The sequence below is a fragment of the Chroicocephalus ridibundus genome, chromosome 12, assembly GCF_963924245.1.
Source record: "Chroicocephalus ridibundus chromosome 12, bChrRid1.1, whole genome shotgun sequence".
Lineage (NCBI taxonomy): Eukaryota > Metazoa > Chordata > Aves > Charadriiformes > Laridae > Chroicocephalus > Chroicocephalus ridibundus.
The window spans coordinates 8,903,034-8,922,964 of NC_086295.1; the positions used below are offsets into that span (position 1 = coordinate 8,903,034).

Consider the following 19,931-nt stretch of genomic DNA (forward strand, 5'->3'; position numbering starts at 1 on the left):
AGTCTTTTAACTGTTGTTCCTCTGCTTACCTTGCAAATACTCCCTGCTTTTCCACAAAACCTTTCCTCCCACTCCCCCTTCAGAATTTTGGGTGAAGATCCGAGCACTTCATTCAGGACGTTTTGTTAACGCGTGTGCACTAGCTAGGAAACTCATCTTAGCTTTTTGTTCATGCTTTGCGTAGTGGCTGTTGCCTGTAGCATGAAGTTTCTCTACAATAAGTCTTTGCATCTCCAAAATGTGACTATGAAATGAAAACCGAAGTACAGCGTTTCTAATGAACTTAAGAGATAGTTTGCTCTTTTTATAGCTTGTTTTTTGTGCTTACGTTTGGCTACTGAAGTATTCTAGGAATCAGTACCTGGCTGTGGACTAGACCTTTATGCTAGGTACTACATAAATACAGAATAAAAGAAGGTTCTAAATAGTTCTTGCACAGTGTAGTCTGCTTATTGTATCATTATTTTGTGTCTGATGCAGTCAGACATTTTGTGTACAAGCACGCTAAAGATGAGTGAGATCTTATTAAATCAGTCAAATTTTTCAGAATTTCTTACAACTAGGTTAGTAATCCGTTTCCTCAGGCACCTAAAAATACTACCTGGATATTTCTAGTAAGGACATTGTTGATCTTGTTTTTAAGTAATCATTTATTCTCTGCACCCAGCACTTTAGTGTAGATTGATGCGTAATTCAGTTTACGAACAAGGGCTTCCCAATGTATTTGAAGGATACAAGTCTAGAAGTAGGAAACAGAAGGACAGACACAAACTTAATTCTTACTATGTTTGTTGAATCATCAACTTGAAAATAACTGGTTGACTTAGAGACAGATCTCCCTATTCCTGTTCCTTAATGAGGATAAAAAAATGCTCAGGTTTCCTGTAGAATTATTTTTGCTGAACATATATGTGATCATCTTGACTTTTTTGTCTGTGAATGTGTGTACAGATGCGCATTCCCCTACAAAGAAAAGTTCTATAACGTATTAAATATCTCGGCCTTGAGCAGGAATGAATAGGATAGAGTAGAGCCATACAGGAAAACAATAAAAATTAGTTATGCCTCGTTATGCATAAACAGTTATGCCTCCCTACTGTAAAACAGAATAGGTGGAAATACAGAATGTCTCACTAACTAGAATCCTGGGCTGGAATTGCCATTGACTGAGTGGTATCATCTCAGGATAAATGAATTCCTCCTTTATTTAAAAAATGCAGCTGAGCTGCTTTTGAAAGCTACTTTGAGATCTGAGAGACAAGTTCTGTAGTGAGCCTGTAATATTAGGTAAGTAACACTTCTTTAACCATCAGCAATTGGTAACTGATAAACGTGTAATGTTGAGCTGCTTGTGCCTAGTGAAAAGGCTTGTGCCTTTTATTTGTCTTCACTGAAGTGCAGAGTATTTAAGACTGCTCACCTCACTTCAGTAGAAAAATAGGAGAAACAGCATTAAAAGTAAACTATTTTACAAAAGGATCAGTTGATCTGTGACCAGTTATTATGGGCATCCTTTGCGGTGGGGGATGCTGGATGTAGCGATAGCTTCAGTGCCCGATGGAAGCACTAGTGAGTTTTGTCAGTACTAGGTGCTGCGTTCCTTAGCGTTGTCTTCTGTTAAAATAATTACTTGGCTGTAAGCTTCAGAGCAGTAAAAGCAGCTCTGACAGTGAAGAAGAGATGTTCCAGGTGTCCCCTCTTAAACATCAACTTTGGTCAGATAAAGGATACCTCATTTCAAGAACAGCATTAATGTCTAAATGATGATTTGAGATGCTTTTTAATCCCAACTGGTTTAACGTCCACACTCAAGGATGTGCCAGCAGTGTGTTGTGTATATTGCAACTACAATTTGAGTTACTTGCTGTAAATAGAAATTAATGAAGATGCCAAAAACTCTTTTTGTAGTCACAGACCATAATAATATCAGACTGTATCTGGCTCTCCACTAATTATGATTAAATAGTCAAGAAACTTCCTAAATAAACTGAACTGTATTTGCTTAAGGATGAGGTTTTTGTTAAGATTAGATAAATTGGATTCAGCTATCAAGCAGAGTTTGCAAAGTAAGGTTGATCTTCAGTTTTCAGACGTGAAGATCTAATTATATCCTCTGTTATGATGTGTTGTGATAGGAAGATCTTGATAATTTCTTGTCTTTAAGACTTGACTATGAGGATGCAGAAGAGTAGAGGCTTGTTTTCAAGCACCCCTAAATAATTTGCTGTCTTTATCACCTGGGTTTATATATATATATATATATATATATATGTCATGGTGTATTTGGCATGTCTAGGTATATTAGACACAGTAATGAAGAGAAAGCATTTGATTCTTTTGGTGAGGAAGTTGTTAGTGGCATCTTGTACTAAACCAAGGTATTTTATAATAAGCATTATTAGGAGACTTGTGGCTGAGTTTCAAGTTTACAAGTGATTATTGCCTAAAGGCAAACTGTACTGACTCGCTCTGTCATGAGGAAAAAAAAATGGTTTCTTTACAAGCAAAATTAGTATGTTCTTCAAGTGGGAACTTTGGTTTTGAAGAAAATAGTACAGCTTGCTAGAAGCTTTAAAATGTGTTGGTTTCATTGACTGCTGTTTCTACAGTTGATATTTGGGTTATTCTGGAATAAAATTACTAGGACGTTATTTCCTTGGATTTGAAATTAACTTGAAAACACTCATTCAAATCCTGAACATACTTGACTATGCTGCCTCGTAATTTTTGATGAAAAAATCAAGCATACAGGTAGCTACGAAGAAGCTACTAAAGCATTACTGAACCAATGCAACACAGTGAGAGCGGTGCTTATTTAGTTGCCTTTGAGAAAAGGAATTAGTGGAGCCATGATTCATTTCTTGGCTACATTAATATTTTTCACTCTTCCTCTATGAACTGCAGCAGCAAGAACTCTTAATAAATGGATGTTCTTGAGTTTAAAAAAAATAATTATGCTGTGCTTTGAAAGCAAACTTGTGTTACTTTATTGTAGCTTAGTGTTCATAGCCATACTTCCCAATTCTGTTTAGGGAAGAGAGGGAACAGAATATTAAGGAAGCATATTTTCTTTCCAATTTGTGATCCGTGATTAAGGGTATGAATCCACTCTGTGCACCGTGTGGTATTTTTTGTTTTCCTTTTAATGCAGTTCTAGTATCGCACGAGTCAGATGTGTTTTAAGTCATGAAAAAAGGGACAGTGGGCTCAGTATTGAAAGCTATTTTGTAGTGACTGGCCCATGAGAATAAACCGCAGGTTGGAGGTGTTTTTTCCATCTGGAAATGTTCAGCTTCACTTACTATTTCAACTGCAGATCTAAAATGGAGAAAATGCTACTACTTGGAAATTGCAAATAGGACACAACCTTATTAAACCATTTACATTAATCGATAGGCTAGTTAGGAGTTTAAATTCTTAGGCAACAGCATTTTTTCCCATTAGTCTTTACTATCTTTTAAACTAATTTTTTACTAATAGTGCCCAAAATTGGCATTGCTGATCCTCAGCCCTGTTGTTAAATATTTTCAATTACTATTCATGTCTTTAAAATGGACCTGGTTCCCCTTTAAGCTATATTAGACATTTTTATAATTGAAGCAAAATTGCAACCTTCAAATAATACTTTTAGTCAAGGAGATTTTAGTTCTATTTGTTGAAGTAACTAAACTAATTGTAATACTGCCCTGAACTATGTAAATGTACTCTTTGTGGTCTTAATTTTTTTAATACAACAATTTCACAATACAAATTCCAGTTTGCAAGGGAAATATCCATTACCATTTTCAAAAGCTTTTCTACCATTTACATGCTTATACTTTGTCATAAATGGTATTATTTTTATTTTACTTCATCCAAAAGCATGCTAAGTAATAGTACAAACAGCAGGATCTGGCCTCTGCCCAGAGGTGCTGATACCGCAGTATGGGCACGGCCGGGTAGAAAAGCAGGGCGGAACTTGGCACGTTCTGTCCTTACTTAAAGCCTAGTACGCAGTACAGAGTTATAAAATGGTATGTACGTTGAAAGTGTTTCTCTTAAACTTCTCTTCAATGTGTGCCTTTAGAAACCGCTCTTTCTTAATCAAAAGAGTAAAGGGACAAGTGGATAAATTCCAGATTTGATCAGAAAAATCGGATAAAGGAACTGTAAGCTTGAATGCACATTTTGATAAAGGAACTGATTTGCCTGAGTCAATTTTCAAAGTAACAAGAAGTTAGAAACTCAGATTCAAACCTTATTTCCTAGTCCTTTATGAGGATTAAAAATAATTCACTGGGCAGGAGTGAGCAGCGTTCTGAAAGGACATGAATCACTCTAATTATTTGGACAATCACATTCACTCTTTCATTGAGAGGAAGAATGTCTTAGGCCTGGATATTGTTTATAATTGCAGCTGAAATACTTGATTATAAAAGAGTTCCGATGAGAATGGGTACAGCATAAAAAAAAAAGAGCAGTTCATGATTTCCCATACAAAGTATTAGAGGCTTTTTAGGGAATAACTGGGAAGAGCAAGTAGTTTCCTGCCCTCATCTATTTGATCCTTGCCTTCTCTGAGCTGGCAAAGAATGCCTGGAGAAATGTTCTTCACAGACAGCGTGATCAGGGTTCATGTTAGGAGACCTATAAGTGAATCTACCTATAAGGTATTTCACTAGAATTCTAATTCTTCATATTACTACAGTGGGTTTCAGTTTCCCTAAAATGAAAGGTGCTAGATAAGATGCAGAACATAGCTACTTTTCATATGAACTTAATTCTAAAATTTTTTTCAATTCTAATCCTTTCACCGAGACTAGAGTTAGCTGAAACACCTCTGCAGTCACAGAAATTAATATATTTGCATTTAAAGTTTTTTATGTGAAGAAATCAAGATGGTTTTGAGTATACTAAATATTTGTAACAAGTGTTACTTGGAGGAAGTTAATACAGAACATTGAAATACAAAACGCTGAAATTTTTTTTTTTCTGGCCTATGTTGTTTGAAAAGTGTTAGTCACTTTGCATGATGTGTCTAAGTAACTTCATTACTGCAAATACTATAACTGAGTAATTTAGAATCCCTGAGATTTAGACTAAGTCTAAACACTTTTTCTTTGGTTTCCTAGTTTTCATGTAGTGGTGTTAAAGTGCTTCTGGTAATCTGTGACAGCAGCCAGCCTGATACACGTACCAAAATGCTCAATGCTCAGAATTGCTTTGGCACTTCTGAAAATTTTCCTGTAGATCTTTACATGAACTCAGGCTTGTTTCCACTTAATTTCTAATGTATAGTTGTGATACAAATCCTGAATGTCATGATAGCTTTCTGCTCTTGCTGAGGAGCTATTTCTGAATTCACTGAGTTTGAGGAGACTGGAGCCTAGTGCCATGTGCCAGCAGCACTATTTGTAGCTTGTGAAACCCATTGACGTGGTTTGTATTAGTGCTGTTACATGCACAACTTGGCAGTTTTATTTCTGAAACTAAACAGTGTTGTTGGGAGCAATCATGGAATAGTAAGTTGTTAGTGACTGCCTTAAAGCATTACCTAGTAAAAGTCGGTAGGAGTATGAAAATAAAAAAAACCTAGTGTGTAAACAGACAAGTAATGCTTTAACGAGTATGCATGATAGTGCGAAGAGAAGGGTTGGGTTTGATTTTTTGAGAAAATTTCTTAGTAAGCACTTGTAGCTTAGCGATTGCCCTTGATCTCATGATAAAAGGGGAGAATTTTTGTCTAACTCAAATATTTAATGGCTGCAAACTTCTGTTAACTCTGCATTCTAGGCTTCTGCTTGAAAGTGTTTACAAATACTTCCAAGCTTCTAACAAAAAAAAAAAAAAGTCAATTTTTAGTTGATGTAGGTAGTCTTTGGCCTTATAGTGGATTAATTTGTTGATAGGAATCAAACCTTGCATTGTTCAAACAAAGCACCATTTCTGAATTGGCTCACAGAAGTAATAATGATCAAAACCACAGCTTTTATCTCCTGAGGTACTACTCTTTACCGACAGGCATTGGACTGTTAAAGCCTAGGGAACAAGAGAACAACTCTGACCCTTTCTTGCTATGTAAGAAGCTTCCTCCCCTTTCCTTTGAGAAAAGCTTACCTCTTTTATTGCTGGCTCCACCCCTCTCACTTCCAAAGTCACTGTATATTGTCACTGTATACTGTCATCTTTCTGCCATCTTGCACCCTCTTAAAGCGCAGGTGACCTGTTGATGATGGGTCTGTAGCTGAGCAAGTGCTTACTGCAATGACAGCAGCATACAGGCCGAGAACCCCTCTATACCCAAAAGAAGACTAGTTATTAGCATTTGGAAGAAATCTTAGCGGTAACGTCTGAATCTGGGAATCCACATATCTTAAAGTTTTAGACTTTCTTTCAGCTGGATAGCCCCAGCCATTTACAGACAGTTTAATTGGATGAATTAGCCATTTGTGTGGGGAACTGAAAGGGAGGGTTGTCTTGTAAGCTGAAAATATCCAGCTACACTTAGAGGTGTTAAGCCATCTCTCGTACTTTTTCCAGTGATTTGTATCTCTGAAGGGCTCTAACCAAGCTTTCAGGTCCCATCTCAATAAAAGAAGGATGTACGCTAAACAGCTTGTCAGCCATTGACAGCTATAAATACAGTAAAGAGAGGGAACTATTAATTTCTTACCCTACCTACAGCTGAATGCAAGAAGCATCTTTCTCACTGAAGAGACACTATTAAATCTATTGCAAGACTGACGCAAACCTTGCAGCTCAACTTACCAATTTTCCAATCAGTTAGGATACGTATGCACAAAAGAGAAACTGAGTTCTTAAGTACTTCAGCATAGGGGGTCAATTTCGTGTAAATACACACACTTAAAAAAAAATTATTTCCAGATGCAGCTGATTACTCCTGCAATAGTTGCTACATCAGTTTGTTGGGTTTTTAACTGCTCTCTTAAGCTTGTCGATATCTAGCTTATGGCCAGCCTCACTTAAGAACAAATCAGACAGAAAATATGGTAGTGAATGGTACAGCTCTGATACTGAGTTATACGGGTAAAACGAGACAGAAAATTACTAACAGTGCAACATTCTATCAGACAAAACACATTTGACTTAAACCTTTTCTCTTACTTTCTTTTTCAATAGAAACTATGTTCCAACTTCCTGTCAACAACCTTGGCAGTTTAAGAAAGGCCCGGAAAACTGTGAAAAAAATACTTAGTGACATTGGTTTGGAATACTGTAAAGAACATATAGAAGTAAGTATGAGACCTCCCGAGTGTTGTAGGTAGAGTTAAAATGCTCCAAAGCTAGTGGGACTATGAGGTCTTTGCTGTATGACATTGTTGGGGGTTTTTTTCTAGACCTGTTTCACAAAATGTTAAATTTTCACTGTGAATTTTGAAGGGATCCCCTGTATCCTGTTCCCACACTGTATTCCTGTGTTCTCATCAGCTTCTGAGAACGATCCTGAGATTCCATTCGGGCCTTGTTCAGGTGTTGCTACCCCTGCATTGCTTTTTAAATTCTACACAAAGTAGGACTTTCAATATGTTGAGCTAAAATGTACCTGTAAGCGCTTTTTAGAAAGCTTAGTGGAGACAAGATACACTTCAGGCTGTGTGTGACTGACTTGATGTGTATTGAAGGTAGGTTGTCTTTTGTTTATGTCAAATGCTTAAAAATAGCGTTTCCTATCTGAACGTTTAGGAATGAAGCAAGATACTAGGTGCGGTATAGGATGTTCTTGGGGGACAGAAGGTGATTCTGAGGTTTTCAGTCAGTGCTGAACAGCAGGGCATCAGGTTAAAGACTCACTTCTGTACCTGTGTTAGTTGCTAGAAGGGAAGGGTGCTTGTGCTGCTCTTCTGGACAGACTTCATAACTGTTGTCTCAAAAACGCAGCTTTCTCTCCTGAACACTAACTTCTGTACTGTCAGTTCACATACCTTAACTCTTCAGAGTACTTGGCAAATGATGACCTGTTCGCTTTGTCATTTCTGTTAGTGTCTCTATAAAGAGCATTTAAGTGAGATGCATAAGAAAAAGAAATGCCAGTCCTTCCTGCTTGGGAAATTTGTGAACCAAGTATAATTTTTAAGGGTAAAATTCTGAACTGGGACAAGTATTCATTTCCATGGAAATACTATTTTTGAGTCTTTACGTGCTGCCGACTTACATGCCAAAGATGAGATGCCAAAGTACTTCATAAGATTATTTTTTAATAGGAATTGGGCTTCTTGGACATCATACATGTAGTCAAGCTTTTAAAACTTTTATCTGAATTCCTGTGTGAAATTAAAGTAATTTAAAAAAAAAAAACCAAACAAACCAAAACCAATCAAACACCACCCTACTCCCTCCAAAAAAACCCCAAACCAAGCAAACATAAGAGTTATGGTAAAGCATCTATATGATCTTAAATGTTTAGCACTAGCCCTGGAATACTTTTCTCCATGACTGCTTTTGAAAATGGGGCAGGTATGTAATTACAGTCTTGGGTTAATTAGGAGGATGAGTACTGAAAATAGTTCTTCAGGTGCTTTGTGATATTGAGACTACGCGCAACTCTTCACCTCCACAGAGGTGCAGCTTAAATACCCCCACTTCCTTGAACTAATAGTGTCTACTGTTCACCAGCAGCACTTGAGAAGACTGCATGGATGCTTACAAGAGTTGCTTAAGGGAGCAGTTGATCTTTGGTTTTGATTCTCTGTACTCTCTTCCCATCTTCTCCAGGATTTTAAGCAGTTTGAACCTAATGACTTTTATTTGAAAAACACTACATGGGAAGATGTAGGATTGTGGGACCCATCGCTTACAAAAAATCAGGTTGGTAATAGTTTATGTTGACACATCTGATTCTGAAGATGGTTCATACTAAAGGGCGTTTCACAAATATGCCAAGAGCTTTTCCTGCAGTTTTACCCATCGATCTTCATTTGTCATCAGTTTAAGGGACAGCAAAAAGCTGCGCTGCTATTTTTTTATTTATTTTTTTTTTTTAAAGTAATAATCCTGGTCTTTACCTTAGTAGTATGGATAGTCGAATACTGGAGAACTGATTGGTCAAGAAATCTTACTCACCCTTTGACAACCGCACCTTAAGAGCCCGTCTGTTTTCAAGCTTAGCATGATTTCACCATCCGTCCGGTCAAAAGATCAACAATTTTATACAGTTTGTGATAAGTTTTTTATGTTTCATTATGTGTTTTCATCATTTCAGAAAAAGTTCCAATGAACGCGTCTAACTGCTGCTCTCTCCCATGTTGTTGTAGCTCTGTTAGCTGTCTGCCACATCTAAAGACTCTCATAACCTGACTGTATCCGAGATTTAGTTTTAGGTGTATATAGTTCAATGCAGCAGAATGAAGTGACACTGGAAGTCTTACTTTTTAGATGTTTCTGGGCCAGTACTAAAGGAAATTTGGGCTAGAATTGAGCTAGAAGTGGAGGGAGGAAATAATACTTGATTCTGATGAACATATTTAAGGCAAGTCATGGTGCACTGCAGTAGACTCTACCGATGGTACAATACAGAGCAATACCAGCACTGACAGAAGTGAGAAGGTGAGAAATCTCTCCACCAAATAAGCCCTCCTTTAGCATCTGAAAGGTGAGGTAATGCTCTTACAGGAAATGGGGGCCTGTATTATGGTGGATTCCTAGGGTACTGTTAATCTGAAAATGTCCCTTTCGTACTGTGTTCCATAAAATATACTGATGTTGTCCTTTTTCCTAGTTAATTGCCAAACAAAAATTGTAAAATAAAAGGAGACAGCCTTTGTTTAGTTTGTTTTATCTTGTCTCCAGCCTACCAGATGTCTGAGGCTTCAGGAGGTGGGCAGAAGCACATATTCCTACTTAGCTATGCAGAGGGAGAGTACGATTCTCCAGCTACTTCAAATGATCTATGTGTAGCTTGATGCACAAGACTTGTTTTGACACTCATGATGAATGTTTGTAACTATCTGAATTTCATGCCTTATCTCATCTGAAATGCCAGATTGCTTGTGGCTATCTCTAAGGCCAATGTAACTTTAGTTTCTGTTACAACAGTTGACAAGAACTGCATCGGCAACATGTTAAATATAAGAAAGATAAAGGGTGCAGGGAAACTGCAAGGGTGGAATTTTCAAATGCCTTCTCTTTTCTGTTTCAAGATTGTTTTAAAAATCAGGTTTGTGCTTTGATCAGAAGGAAAAGGCTTGGTGGCTTTAAGGGTTCGTGTAGCCTTAGTATATGACTTAGTAAGTGTAAATCCATTTGTTCACCAAAAATAAGTTTTGAAGAGCATCTTTTATATAAAAGTTTGTAATGGAATAAGACACTGAAATAGCTGAAGTTATATATCTGTCTTATATCTACAAATGTTTGTCAGATTTTGACGGGAAGTAACTTGCCTTCTGGATACAGTCTCATTCTACTCCATCACGCTTGCCTTTCCCCCCTGGAAATGAGCTTACGGTGAACTTTTTAATGCAGCTTGGCTGCAGGGAATGAGGCTTATTTTTGACTGGTGGAGAAAGGTGCTTATGATTTAGCCTTGCGTGCTGAGTTCATGCTCAAACTCTTGAGGGATCTCTAAACTGGCTCTTGCCACATCACGTGTATGTTCAGATGATAAAAGTTTTTAGGGCAGGCCAAAAACTGGGGAGAAGAAATTAATCTAAAGGTTTGAGACTGTTGCAGTGGGTCTTGAGACTATTATTTAGAAACATTATTGTTTAGAGAAGATCATGGATGTTGTTTTTCTAAAAACTGCTTTTCAATATTTAGTTTCTGCTTTGTTCTTTGTTTTAAGGACTATCGGACAAAGCCCTTTTGCTGCAGTGCATGTCCATTTTCCTCGAAGTTCTTTTCAGCGTACAAAAGCCACTTCCGGAATGTTCATAGTGAAGACTTTGAAAATAGGATTCTCCTTAATTGTCCTTACTGTACTTTCAATGCGGACAAAAAGACTTTGGAAACGCACATTAAAATATTTCATGCTCCAAATGCCAATACACCGAGTGGAGGCATCAGCACTTTTAAAGATAAAAACAAACATGATAGCCTTAAACCTAAGCAGGCTGACAGTGTAGAACAAGCTGTTTATTACTGTAAGAAGTGCACTTACCGAGATCCTCTGTATGAAATAGTTAGAAAGCACATTTACAGGGAACATTTTCAGCATGTTGCTGCTCCTTACGTAGCGAAGGGAGGTGAAAAGTCACTCAATGGTGCAGTTCCGTTAAGTTCCAGTACCCGAGAGGAGGGTAGTATTCACTGCAAACGATGCCTTTTTATGCCGAAATCATATGAAGCTTTAGTACAGCATGTTATCGAAGACCACGAACGCATAGGATACCAGGTAACAGCGATGATAGGTCACACTAACGTAGTGGTTCCAAGATCTAAACCTTTGATGCTGATAGCTCCAAAACCACAGGATAAAAAGCCTATGGGGCTCCCTCAGAGGATGGGTCCCCTTTCCCCTGGAAGTGTTCGATCTCTTTCGTCGCAACAGATGATGAACAGACTCACTATACCAAAGCCTACATTGAATTCCGCAGGAGTGAATATGATGTCAAATGTTCACCTACAACAGAACAATTACGGAGTCAAATCAGTACCACCAAGTTACGTTGGTCAGCCAGGGGGAAGGCTAAACTTAAGCGGTAACGCAGTTTCTATTTCACAGCAGTCGCAAACAATGAAACAGTTTTCAGCAAGTGGCAATGGAAGGCCTTACACTCTTGGAGGGGAACAGAGATCACAGGCCTCGGCAAGATACTCTCTTCAGTCTGCCAATTCATCTTCTCTTTCATCAGCTCAGTTGAAACAGTCATCATTATCTCAGTCACAGGCAGCTTCAAGAGTATTAGGTCAGTCTGGCTCGAAATCTCCTGTAGCTGCTACAGGTCCTTCCGCTGTCAATACATCATCCACACAGAAGTGGAAAATCTGTACAATCTGTAATGAGCTGTTTCCTGAAAATGTGTATAGTGTCCACTTTGAAAAGGAGCACAAGGCCGAAAAGGTGCCTGCAGTAGCTAACTATATAATGAAAATACACAATTTCACTAGCAAATGTCTATACTGTAACCGCTATTTACCCACTGATACATTGCTTAATCATATGTTAATACATGGTCTGTCTTGTCCGTATTGCCGTTCAACCTTCAACGATGTTGAAAAGATGGCCGCCCATATGCGAATGGTTCATGTTGATGAAGAAATGGGACCTAAAACGGATTCTACTCTAACCTTTGATTTGACATTGCAGCAGGGTAGTCACACGAATATACATCTTCTTGTAACCACCTACAACCTGAGAGATGCTCCTGCTGAATCTGTAGCTTACCATGCTCAGAATACTCCCCCAGTTCCTCCAAAACCACAGCCAAAAATCCAGGAGAAGTCTGATGTACCTGTAAAAAGTTCTCCACAAGCAGCAGTTCCCTACAAAAAGGACGTGGGGAAAACTCTCTGTCCTCTGTGCTTTTCAATCCTAAAAGGACCCATCTCTGATGCACTTGCACATCATCTACGGGAGAGGCATCAAGTAATTCAGACAGTTCATCCGGTTGAGAAAAAGCTGACCTACAAATGCATTCATTGCCTTGGTGTATATACGAGTAACATGACTGCCTCAACTATAACGCTGCACCTTGTCCACTGCAGAGGTGTTGGGAAGACTCAGAACGGCCAGGACAAAGGTACTTCGTCATCTCGGCTAAGTCAGTCTCCAGCGGTAGCACCTGTAAAACGTACTTATGAACACATGGAATTCTCGCTAATGAAGAAAAGGAAAATGGATGATGATGACTCCCCCTCTGCCTTTGAGGAGAAGCCCGAAGAGCCTGTAGTTCTAGCATTGGACCCCAAGGGTCATGAAGATGATTCCTATGAAGCCAGGAAAACATTTCTCACAAAATATTTTAATAAGCAACCATATCCCACTAGGAGAGAGATTGAAAAACTGGCTGCCAGTTTGTGGCTATGGAAATCTGATATTGCGTCTCATTTTAGTAACAAAAGGAAGAAATGCGTTAGAGATTGTGAAAAATACAAACCTGGTGTGCTGCTCGGTTTCAATATGAAAGAGTTAAACAAGGTTAAACATGAAATGGATTTTGATGCTGAATGGCTGTTTGAAAACCACGATGAAAAGAATTCCAGAGTCAACGTTAGTAAGACTGTCGATAAAAAAATAAACTTAGGAAAAGACAATGAAAGTTCCTCAGACAGCTATGAAAATATAGAAGAGGAATACAATGAAAGCGGTAGTCCGTTTGGTCAGCGTATTCCTGACGCTGGTGGGAAAACCTCTTCTGATAGCACAGTGGAAAACCCAGAGGACAGCATATCCAAGGAAATCGTTGAAGAAACTACATTACAGTCTCCAGAGAAGTCTGATCAAAAACAAGAGGAAAGCTCTAAGTACGAAGAGATCATTTCTGCTGAAGAACCAGCAAAACTGGTAGGTGATGTTTCAGATAGCGAAGGTGATCAGGATGATCAAGATGATGCTGTTGAATGGAAAGATGGAGCTTCACAGTCTGAAAGTGGGCCTGGTTCTCAGCAGGTTTCTGATTTTGAAGATAATACATCGGAAGTAAAACCGGAAGTGTGGACAGATGAATCCTCCCAAAGCGAAGATGCTGGCAGCAGTAAACCGACTGTTGAGACAAAAGGGGGCGGATCTGAAAGCGATGAAGAACAGTCAAAGTGGAAGAATCGTTCCTATGGAAAAGTAGAAGAGTTTTGGTCTAAGGACCAGTCGCAATGGAAAAATGCATCAGAGATTGAGGAGAACTTGTCAAATCAGCAGATGGAATGGCAGAATAGCACAATTGACAGTGAGGATGGAGATCAGTTTGACAGCGTGACTGATGGAGTAGCAGAACCAATGCATAGCAGCTTAACTGGCGTGGAGCTGAGCAGCCAGCAAGCGTGAGCTGCTCGAGTCGGAAGTGTCAGTAATACGATCCAGTCGACAACTGTCTCAGCCCTCTCATTTCAGTCTGACTGCTAAGCTTCAACTCTGACTGGTACTGCCTTTCGAGTGCTAGGTCATGGCGTGTGGTGGTTGTGGCCACTGTTATTCCAGCGGTTATTTAAGGATGCTGTTGGCGAATCTTGCTTGAGAATACCTGCTGGAACGAGCACAGTAACTTAATGTGAAAACAGATAAGCTGGTGGCTCCAGAATGCACAGAGAAAAGCAGAGGTTTATTTTATCTGCATTTTCAACATTTATTTCACTCTTGTACATGTTCAGTTGTATGTCTTTTTAAACATTACCCTTTTTCACATGGTAGTGTAGGGCCAACCATACAAGCTACCAGTTCAACGTGTATAGTAGACTATGGGGAAATTGATTTTTTTCATGTATCATTCTGAATAGTTGAAATGTATATTTGTACAGTCTTTTAGACCTATTCAAGTGAAGCTTATGAAATTGTTCTTGTGTACCCATCATAGATTTGTTTCTCTTTTTTAGTGTTGCCCTGCTGTGTAATAAATGCTGTATCTAGTTTACCTAGCAAAAGCTTGAAACTGCTATAGTATGAATTTTGACAAACTTAGTTTTTGCACATAACCTTGTACAATCTCAAAACAGAGGCCAGCAACATAAAAAAATATATCTGGACTCTATTGTATTATAGAATTTTCTTGTTCTGAATATCCTTGACGTTACAACTGATGACAAACGTATTTCAGAGCCATTTTCTGAAATCTTTTAAGCTAAAAAAAGAAAAATCACATGCAAGAAACAAGTTTGCAGCTACTAATTTTGACACCTTTTAGATCTGTATAAAAGTGTATTGTGTTGAAGCAGCACACTGAAACAAAAGTGCTGTGTTTTGAATATTTAGTTTTATCTTTAGTTAACACCCACAAGGTGTTGTATTCATTTATACCATCTAATATATGACACACTGTTGTAGTATGTATAATTTTGTGATCTTTATTTCCCTTTGTATTCTTCATTTAAGCATCTAAATAAATTGCTGTATTGTGCTTAATGTAAATATTTGCTTTATTACATGCAAGTGCTGCATTCCTGTTTGGTAAATCCCACCTTGCTACATTCATTACTGGTTTGGTTTTTTTTCTTCTCCCCCTGCAAAGTGCTCCACAGCTCTGCTGGGACGTGTCTCTATAGGACTTCCTTACTGACTAGACAGATCTCCTTCAAGGGTATTGAAAATCCTACAGAACTAACTTTGGCTGAGTTTGTCTTTACTATTTAGCATTCTAGGACACTAATTTATAAATAGGATTGTAGTAATTTGCTTGCTCTGCATCCAGGAGAAACAAGGTCTATGAATTACTTGCATTTTTCATCCCTTTGTACTTACGTGAATGGAGATCACTTTCATGTATTAAAAAGTTATCTAGAACTACGTCTCTCTCTGAAGTACTATGTATTGAGGGTAAATGACAGCAAAGGTATTTGAATACTTATGATTTAAACATGGGGCATGTAGTAAGTAATTTGAATACTTAAATTTTAACAAACTGATATTTATTTTTTTTTTGATGATTGGTTTGGTCAAACCAGTTACGCATTTTGGCAAGTGTGCAGTACACAGAGCTGCAGAACCAAAACCTCAGCGAGATAATAATTTACTGAAGAGAGTTGAATTGTGATGAGAACAAAACTATTCTTAATTAGAGCTATGAGTCTGATTTAGGCAAATGCCTAATAAATATCAGAGTACCAACTTTCTGATACTTTACAAGAACTAAATTGACCTGTGAGGTTTTCATTAATGTTGTAAAGGAGGAAATAGTTCTGTCTGTGCTCTTCAATGTTTTAAACAGCAAAACCGTTTCACTGAAATCTTGAGAAAATATTTAGTTATCTCTCTAGCAGGCAGGTAGATAGATATAAACTGTTATTTCCACTAGTATAACAAACAAGCCACTATATAAGCCAAAGAGGAGAGTCTGCGTATGCTCTCGTGTTCTGCAGCTAACTTGTGCTGCTGATGCACTTTGGAATGAGCATTTCCGGGTTTTGTTGAACTAATTATGTGTGTGAAGTGATGACTGAAAACAGTTACCTTTGGATGAAGATGGTTTAAATTTGGCTTGTGCTTCCTTTCCCCTTTCACAGAAGGGATACATAACTCCTGTTCTGCTGTTTTAACTGGGAGGAGTGGAAGTTGGACTGGCTCCTCATTATGCACTCAACTGGTAGACTATATGTTTTAAGAACAATACAGGAAAAATATTTTAGACAGTTACATCAGCAAAAGGGTTCCTTATGTTTCTCTGCCTTAAAAGAAAACTTGAACCTCAACTAATTTTCTTAGGAGGGTTTCTGAACTCTCACTGAAAATAACTTTTCAGTAAATCAGCTGGGAGTCTGTTAACTGTTGCTCACAGATGCCAATGGGATGGTAATCTTTTCCCCAACAAAACCAGGCACTCAAAGTCCTAGAAAAGGTTATTCCTTGCTAAGAAAAGTTGGTCATGCTCCTTTTGGTCTCTGTAGGCCGCTCTAGTTCACGGGAGGCTGCTGCCTGAAAACTTCAGACATTTCAGAATTTGTTTTGTTTCATTTCATCTAGGCTTTAAGGGATTTTTCAAATACTCAACAGTTTAATGGTAGTACAACACCCTTTATCTGTTAAGCAATGAAATAAAAAACTGGGTATCATCTTACAAGTCTGCATCACATTTGTCTCGATATCTGGCAGGGTTAATTTAATATTAGGGAACTCTATAGTTAAAGTCAAATTTCCAAACTTTGACCTGTTTGTGGTCGGTGAATAGTAAGACTATGAAATCTGAACTCTAGAAATGCTTCGTTTGCCAGAAAATTCTATGATAAGAAATATCATTTTATATAGTGATTAAATTAATGGTCTTGTACAAAAACAGTCTGTCTTACCAGGAATATCAAGAAGAGTTGGGGGGGTGGGTTTTTTAAGTTTTGACATAAACTTTCTAGTATTTCAAACAACTTACTCCTCAAATCTGGATTTTAGCCTAGGCAAGAATTCCTTTCTCGATTTGAGGGTAACCACACATTTTTGAGGAAGTCAAAAAAGCAGAAGAGGTAAAATGCCCAATAAAACTGGAGGAACCTTAAACCCAGTTTGTATAGTCTTAATTAATCACACCATTATAATTGTGTGAGATGGAAGCTATCCAGCTTTTGCATACATTGCTGACGTTCTATAGCAGAACTCTAGAAAGCTGCCAGCTGTGCTGCAGAGTAGCCAGCTCAAGCCAACACTCAAGTTCTTCTGCTGTCTTCAGTGGGAGACCTTGAAAACACAGGAGTCTGTGCAGGCTTTGGCCAGCACAACAGAGCAGAAAGACTATTAAGACTTCTCTAAAGAATTTGTTTCAGCCAGTTTACCTGAATTGCAGCAGAGCCAAGTGCAGTTTTCCATCTTAAAATACGCTACCTGAAATCTAAAGGTTGTAACAGTTGAGGCTGGAGTAGGAGGTTATTAGCATACGCATTGTTTCTAGACACAAGACAGCTTTGTACAACAAAAACTCTTTCAGAGCTGGTGGCACCTGTAATTTGACTTCTGACAAACACCCAAAACTGGCAAGGACAGGCAGAGCTTGTTAAGGGGAGTTGCATTTTATATGGCACTCTGCTTCTGTGGGTGTTCACATGTGCTAGCAATAACTTATTTTGAGGCATCCTTCACTGCGCTGACCTGCAGCTGGGATGTCGTGGTTCAACACACGCACTTCTCGTTCTTTCAGTGCACTCCTCTCCTTCCATCCCCTGCCCTCGCCCCCTGAAGCACAGTTACAGCTAAGCTTTCCTCCAGACTAAACCATTCTTTTCCAGCAGCGTCAGACCGACTGCTTTTGCGAAACTTCCAGTTTTCTATCCAGGGCATTGGCCGCTAAAGTCACACTTGATCTCAGCATTTTCCTTTGGGTTCTGTGACTTAACCATTTATCTACACCGGGATTTCCACTCAATCAAAACCTTCTACATGATGTTGCAGCAGTAGCTGCACTGAAGTTGTATTTCACAAGCTCTTAATCTTACTGGAAGTTCAAGTGACATTTAATGCTGCCATCCTCTGTTCAGCAGCAGCAAGAGCCGTAGCAAGAACTTGCCAATTAATATTTGACCCTTTGACATGTATTTTAAAGACAGAAACCTGAATATTCACCCAGTATTTTTATAGGAAAATGCTATCATTCTTGCCACCAAGGAATTAGTAGGTTTCAAATATCCACTAAAACAGTTACAGTAAACAATTTACCATTTTGTAGTACATATATTTCATACACTGCTATAGTATTAAAACAAGTTTATTGCATTTTTATCAGAACCAAAAGATTTCAGGAATATGTTGTGTGCGCTGTCTCTTCATTTCTGTTAATAAAGAAGCTGATATTTGGATAAACAGGTTGGTATAATTAAGAGTACTTTGTTCCTTTCATAACTGATTAGCCTCTGTAATACCAGCTGATTCGTAATAATCCATTACAATAACCTGCATTGCAGGGGCAGAGACATCGACTAGGTCTGCCTTCTCTTGCTTTATATTTTAATTCAACTTTATCTTTCATCATCAGTCCCACTAATAAATATGAAAAGGTTGAGTTCATTTATTTCTGCATCAGAAAAGCATTGGTCTCCATGGTTACTCAAAGCCATGTAGCTTTACTTTCACCATAAGCTTTTTTTTTCCCCTTTACAGAATTTGCATCAGGTCCTCCATCTTGAGTTTTTCCACACATATTTTTAAAACAAGAGCATTTATTTCTGTTTCTCCGTATTGTACTGTATGCAAAGCCACTCGTCTGAAAAGCGTAGAACCTTCTCTTCCTTATGCAGAGAACTGAGTGGGTTTTGTTTCCCTAGACCTATTTTGCAGTCAAGAAAAAAACCCAAACCAAAACCAAACACAAACCTCCAGGTGCAGAGATGAACCCCGCTACTCCCGGTCCTGCCTAAACAGCATCTGCATTACAAAATTGCACATCCAAAGGTCCACAACAGAAAGTTTATTTGTACCATTCAAGTTATATTACACAACAGCTTTTAAATCCCTATTCCTAGTTTGCAATAGAGTGCTGGAAGCTTCAGCCGTGTGCAGTTTATTGAATTTAAAATTTTGACACTGACTTCATGTTCTCTCGTAAAATCTGAACATTTGTGCACTTGTGAAGCTGGCAGTATTAGCACATTACTTGACAGTTCTAACATGCTATACTAGAGCACTCTTCAACATTCTGATCATTTTAAGTATAAAAATGTGAAAGTAAACAAAACGGGGTTTTGTACATTTTCTTCATTGATTTAGGAAGCACATCAAGTAAGTGCAAACTACTGTGATCAAATCTTAGAATAAATGTTCCAGCCTCCATATAGCTACAACATGATCAGAAACGTTTAGCTTCCCTTCGAAATGCTAGCCAAAGATCAGAAATGTAACAGTTGCTTCTTCCTAATCTCATCAATATAAACTGTAAGAATAAATTCAGTCTTTCCTAAAAAACTTTTGGTCATCAAAAATTAATTACGTTGATACTTAGTACCTACATAGTTCATAGGAAAAAAGTCTTCAGCTGGTAGGGTTTTGGCAGGTCATTGGAGCGTGCTGCTGATAGAGGACATCTCTGAAACAAGAACAGGACAGAAATTAATCCTGTTGTTAAAGAACAGGAAATAATACTTTAAGGAGTTGACCATGTAAAGACACCTGGGGTGGGGAGAGGAATTAACATCTCAGAACTGAGGTTACTTTCCAATACAAGATAATTGGCTCTGCAAACAATGGTGAAAATGTGACGTCTGCTTTCACACCTGATTCTGGAGACTCTGCAGTCATCTTAGCTGGATTAATATTGAACAGATAAAAATAGAGTAGAACACAGGGGAAATTAGTTTTAAAGCAGAGAAAAATGCAAATTAATTAGTAACACTGGAAAATACTGACTACGGAAGAAATAATAGAACAGGATTTGGCGTTG

At 38.2% G+C, this 19,931-nt stretch overlaps 1 protein-coding gene and 1 long non-coding RNA gene across 13 annotated transcripts in view; one reads left to right on the forward strand and one right to left on the reverse strand.

Annotated features, from left to right (window-relative positions):
• The window catches only part of ADNP (activity dependent neuroprotector homeobox), a 31,813-nt gene extending 16,821 nt beyond the window's left edge, over window positions 1-14,992 (forward strand). For all 8 annotated transcript variants that reach the window (XM_063349908.1, XM_063349902.1, XM_063349906.1 and 5 more), the window contains 3 exons: window positions 7,120-7,232; window positions 8,713-8,805; window positions 10,778-14,992. In XM_063349908.1, the coding sequence (XP_063205978.1) occupies window positions 7,120-7,232; window positions 8,713-8,805; window positions 10,778-13,915 (3,344 nt within the window). In that variant the 3' untranslated portion in view covers window positions 13,916-14,992. The remainder of the gene's footprint in view (window positions 1-7,119; window positions 7,233-8,712; window positions 8,806-10,777) is intronic.
• A 3,955-nt stretch (window positions 14,993-18,947) lies between these two features.
• Window positions 18,948-19,931, reverse strand: part of LOC134522333 (uncharacterized) — a 42,836-nt gene continuing 41,852 nt past the window's right edge. For all 5 annotated transcript variants that reach the window (XR_010073040.1, XR_010073037.1, XR_010073039.1 and 2 more), the window contains one exon: window positions 18,948-19,577. This is a non-coding gene — a long non-coding RNA (uncharacterized LOC134522333). The remainder of the gene's footprint in view (window positions 19,578-19,931) is intronic.